Source organism: Sinocyclocheilus anshuiensis, unplaced genomic scaffold (assembly GCF_001515605.1).
Source record: "Sinocyclocheilus anshuiensis isolate Anshui unplaced genomic scaffold, SAMN03320099.WGS_v1.1 scaffold851, whole genome shotgun sequence".
In the NCBI taxonomy this organism is placed as follows: domain Eukaryota; kingdom Metazoa; phylum Chordata; class Actinopteri; order Cypriniformes; family Cyprinidae; genus Sinocyclocheilus; species Sinocyclocheilus anshuiensis.
The window spans coordinates 161,086-166,795 of NW_015546052.1; the positions used below are offsets into that span (position 1 = coordinate 161,086).

General features: G+C 36.8%; 1 protein-coding gene across 1 annotated transcript; it reads right to left on the bottom strand.

Moving 5' to 3' along the window:
* Nucleotides 1-3,126: 3,126 nt before the first annotated feature.
* Nucleotides 3,127-4,333, bottom strand: LOC107699193 (potassium voltage-gated channel subfamily A member 2-like). Its single transcript, XM_016500390.1, has one exon. The coding sequence runs from the start codon at nucleotides 4,183-4,185 to the stop codon at nucleotides 3,127-3,129; it is 1,059 nt and encodes a 352-aa protein (XP_016355876.1). The 5' UTR covers nucleotides 4,186-4,333.
* Between the last annotated feature and the right edge of the window lie 1,377 nt (nucleotides 4,334-5,710).

Below are 5,710 nucleotides of genomic sequence, written 5' to 3' on the forward strand. Positions count from 1 at the left end.
GTCAAGTCTGTCTGTCTGTGTGTGTGTGTGTGTGTGTGTGTGTGTGTGTGTGTGTGTAAAATCTATAAGCATAACACACAATACAATATCAGGGGTCTATATATGTCACTCTTATTTCTGTTTTTTTCCCATGTGACCAAACCAGCATTCCCCATAAAACATTAAACACACATGGTTAGTGCAACACAACAGTGTTAAAGTGGGTCAGGAAATACCCCCACTCTCTCCTCATGTAACCTGGCATGGCAGTTCAGTGGCTGCAGTGGATTGAGCCTGGGTTAAGAGTATGTATTTAATATAAGATCTATTTATGGATCAACATTATTTGTGCTGTGCACTGCTCTGTTTAGGAACTAGTTTGAGGATTCTCTAACTGGATTGATACATAAGAATGCACATTTGGTTGTTCCCCCAATGAATGTTTATGATAACTGGATGCCATTTTAACCTTGGATTTCAGACAGATTTCAGCCATTACAATAAATAAAATTAAAAAATTACATATTTAAGATTTTTTTAAACTATTTTAAGATTTTAACTATTTAATCTGCATTATCTTATTATATATTATAACATAATATAGTGACGGTTCCGCTGAATTTATTACTCTGAACAGTTATCACAAAGTAAAAATTTGGTAAAAAAAACCCCAAAAAAATAATACCTAACTGAAGTCATTAAACTTTATTCTGGCTTTACCAGCAAACACTACAGAAAGGATATTGACAGAGTGATTAAAAACATGCACACACTGCCCCCTAGTGTACGAAAAGTGGGTCAATTTTTACTTGGGGTGTTGTTTTAGAATTAAAAATTCTAGTTTTGTAATCTGCATACTACAAGTCTTATCTCATACACTTTTACTTTTTAAACAATTATATTTATAGACATAGACATACTCATATTGTTGTGTAATTTAATTCAGTCATGTGCTTTTTGTTTCCTACATGAAAACAGGAATTAATAACAGTATATGGTATATTTTTCATACACTTTTACTTTTTAAACAATTATATTTATAGACATAGACATACTTATATTGTTGTGTAATTTAATTCAGTCATGTGCTTTTTGTTTCCTACATGAAAACAGGAATTAATAACAGTATATGGTATATTTCTTAACCAATAAAATAATTAGATTTCTTTCAGATTAGTTCAAAAGTAATACCCTGCAAACCATTACATGAAAAAGTATCTAAAATATATTTCCTCTTTTTGTGGTAATTATATTATTTATTTAGTTAATAAATAATTAATTATTTAGTTAATTTACTAAATTGCTTTGGCAAAATATTTTAGGATTTATTAGGAGTGAAATTCATGATTATTGTAGACTGTATTGGAATAATGTGGTACCAGGCTTTGTTGATTATGATCAATCTAAATAATAATAATAATAATAATAATAAGATAGATCTTGTTCCTTTACACATTTCATTCCACAGATCTTAATATTCAAATTCTAGACCTCTATTATTTTTTTTGCTTTTATATTTTATATTGTGCAATATCTCATATCATTTAAATTGCCTATGAACAAAAACCGTCTATGAAAAACATACTTATCTGTGCAATTTTTTTGTTTTAGTGACATAATTCTTAAAACTTGTCAATATTTCCAGTTTATACTGTTTGCAGTTATATTGTTTGTATATGGGCCTAAAAGTATTGCTTTCATATATTATTATTAGAAATAGTACAAAATATAAATATTTCTCACAAATACTTTACAACACATACACAGTTATTTTTCATGGATGTGCAGTATTACATACCTCTTCCTGTCTGAACTCTTCTTGTTAATGTGAAAATCCAGAGTAAAAAAAAAAACAAAAAAACTTGATGTGGTGTGTCCAGAAATCTGTGCAGTTGTTGTGCATTACTGATACTGCATGAGTTGATTCTCCTAGTCCAGCCAATAGACGGATGAGCTTTTCCTTCCTCACAGTGAAGTCATAAATCCCTTTTTGTGCTGAATTCATTATCCCCTTTGATGCTGTTGCAGTGCAGAAATGTAGACGTTTCTCCATTTTTACGGATGTGGGCTATATGGTGTTATTTTGTTACTTTGTATTCACATTTGATATATTGGATAAGCCTCTGTGGGCTCTTTTAGTTTAACGAGACCTAATAAGGAATGTAAACCTGCCTATCTGAGAGTTGATTTTTTTCCATTTAACTGAATTCATTAATGTACCTTGTTTTAAAATAAAAGCACCAAAAGCCATCTTTCATGTGAATAAATGAAGGGAACAATAATAGCCCAATGTCTCCAGAACAGTCTGGAAAGTTGCTATGGAAACACATTTAGTATCTTAAAGACTGCAGTTACCACCCTTTTCCACTAGATAACGCTAGTGTATTAAAAAAAATCCTCGTGTCCAGATTTGGGCGCACATTGTTGAAATCGAGCCTCTCCTCATTCATTCCCTACACATCTGTTGATAATATGAAGAAATTAAGAAGCTTAGTGTTGCTTATCAGTGTAAGTCTATCCCTGAAGTGCTCTACATAGTTCGAATGAAATTATCAAGTAATTTTAAGATGCCATAACCTTTTAATGTTAATGCAGAGCCACTGATATTATGGCAACCTGAAAATGCAGTGTGATCCTAAATTAAAAATCACAAAGCTGGTTTGCTCTTCTACTAATCGTCCTCAAAAAGCACAGAGATATGCATTTCTCAAATTTCCAAATGTAACGTTACACATTACACAATTAGCTTTTAAAATGGTAATAATAATAACAGTTGCCATTTTTAAATAAGCTGGGGCAAGTCTTCTTTTTTTTTTTTTTTTTCAAAACGGCCTTGCAGTTGAACTGCCCTCGTTAGAAAACAAATAACAAAAAGTTACATATATTGGTCCTGCTATTTCTTTCAAATTAGCCATTTGTAAACTGTATCGTACTGTCACCAAATTTGTGGAAAACTAACGGATCACGAATTTGTGGACTAAGAGTATACGAATAAAGTGCTACTACACGTTGATTTAATTGGGCTTGCTTATATATAACATACGTTCTATTTGATTCTCTTTTTTATTTTTGCGCCTATGACTACGTCTCGCGCTTCGATGGTCTACAATCACAACAATGGAGGACAGTTTAAAAAACAATCGCACATCACGTCATAGTAAAATCCACTGTCGTCGTCTCGGCGAAATACACGGCGCTGGAGAACAGTATAACTCCAATGAAAAGGAAGAATATGAGGAGACCCAGTTCCCGCATGCTCGCTTGCAGTGTCTTGCCCAAGATCTGAAGCCCTTTCGAGTGTCTGGAAAGCTTAAATATGCGGAACACCCGCACCAAGCGAATGACCCTCAGGATGGCCAGAGACATCGCCTGCTGGCCGTTGCCCTGATGCTCGGCCAACTCCAGACCCAAAGTGATGAAGTAGGGGATAATAGCCACGATGTCGATTGTGTTCATGATATTCTTGAAGAAAGCGGGCTTGCTTGGGCACGCGAGAAACCTCACGAGCAATTCAAAGGAGAACCAGATTATACAAAGGGTCTCCACAATGAAGAAGGGGTCTGTGAATGGATTGGGCTTCTTTGAACTAGCAGTTCCATTGAATGCCAGGTGATCCTCATACATTTTCCCGTCCTCCCTAAACTCAGGTAAAGTCTCCAAGCAAAAGATGACAATTGATATCAAAATGACGAGCACCGAGACGATTGCGATGCCCCTTGCGGGTCCAGAGCTCTCTGGGTACTCGAACAGCAGCCAGACCTGCCTCTGAAACTCGTTTTCGGGCAAAGGTCGCTCTTCCTCCTTGATGAAACCCTCGTCCTCCTTAAAATTCTCAATGACTTCTTCTCCTAACTCGTAGAATTTGATCTCCTCCATAAAGATGTCCACAGGAACATTGACGGGTCTCCTCAACCTGCCTCCAGACTGATAGTAGTAGAGAATGGCATCAAAACTCGGTCGGTTCCTGTCAAAGAAGTACTCGTTCCTCAGAGGGTCGAAGAAGCGCATTCTTTTCCTGGGGTCACCGAGTAAGGTGGCGGGGAACTGCGCCAGTGTTTTTAGTTGGGTTTCGAAGCGCAACCCGGAGATGTTGATAACCACCCGCTCGCAGCACTCCTGGTCTGCCCGTTCAGGGTCGTAAACATCTTGGGACAGGGCTGCCAATGCCACAGTCTCGTCGAGGTTCTCCCCGGGCACCACAGTCATGTTTGTCCCCTCAACAGGGCGAGTCGTTTTCGCGCCCCGGTTCTCGCGCTGTTCTTGGAATATGGTTAGAGCACTTGTAGAGCGGCGCGTGTCGCGTCACTTCGCGCGCATTTTCCTCGTGGAGGTTTCTCCACATTCCCTCCCCAAGCTGAGGTTGACAGTCTGGTCTATTGGCTGTCACATTCACAGCATTTTAAGCAGCAATGCCCTCCCTCCCTCGCTCGCTCTCTCCAAGCGCTATGGCAAGCCAATATAACATTTATTCCTTTAAACAACATACAAAAAGTTACAGGTGCTTTTTGTTTATTCATTAGTCTAATATTTTAGTATTCTAAGTATTCCTTTTAAGATTAAATCTTTTCCAATTTCACTAGCAACTAACTATTCCAGATGTGGACTTATTCATATTTTTGGAATAGCTCTACTTAAGTTGACCTATAACTGTTTTACTTTACTTAAAATGGTTACCATTTATATAATTTATCAAAGGTGCCATGTTTTTATTATTATGTTCTTACAAGCTGTGAATCAATAATTACCAGAAATGCACATGAAAATAATCTAATAACAACTGCAAAACTCATTCGACCTGAAACGATTAATGGCACATTCTCTTAATTGTAAACACAAATAGTCACAATTATAAAACAGGGTAAACCATTTAACTGAGAATTAGGATACAACACACATTAGCTGTGTCACAATTCAGAGGTTTCATTCTTCGAAGGCTGCATTTGAAGACTGAATGCATCACAGCTAGGGGTGTGCGATATATATCATCTGTGATAATGTAATTGTTGTTTTAATGAAGTGTGATTTGATATTATTTGATATACAGAGTGCACGCGTACATTACGTGATGTAGTCTAGTGCGCGTTTAGAGTTTGTTCTTTCACTGCATGATCTAGTCTATTAAAATACATTTATAATGATCACAAAATTCAAGATATGGAGGCAGAAAATTTATATATTCATATCATTTCATATAGTTAATCAATATCACAGTAAGAGTGCTGTTTTTTTCCACCAAAAATCAGCATGATTACAAATCAAGTGATATAGATTTTTTTTTACAATAGTTCAATAAACAAGAAGTTAATCAAAATACTTATGTTTTAGACACCATGTTGCCTGTTTTTGCTCTATTTCGCCAACAAAAAATTATTTCAAACACAGCCACTGCACTGTTTTGTGTCTCTGAGCAACATGGAGGTGATTCGTTCCTGAATGAATCACCCGTTTAAATGGTTTGGTTCAATCGCAATGGCTCACTTATTAACAGTGACTTGCTGCCACCAGCTGGTGGTTTTAATTTCACATTTAAGTGAAAGTGAAAGTGAAAGTGAAAGTTGTGACATTTGCCAAGTTTGGTAAGCCATACTCGGAATTTGTGCTCTGCATTTAACCCATTCAAGTGCACACACAGCAGTGAGTAGTGAACACACACACACACACACCGTGAACACAGCCAGAGCAGTGGGGAGCCTTTTGCTCCAGTGCCCGGGGAGCAGTTGGGGGTTCGGTG

Coding starts and splice junctions, on each gene's coding strand:
- LOC107699193 (XM_016500390.1), bottom strand. CDS start 4,185: ATGACTGTGGTGCCCGGGGAGAACCTCGACGAGACTGTGGCATTGGCA.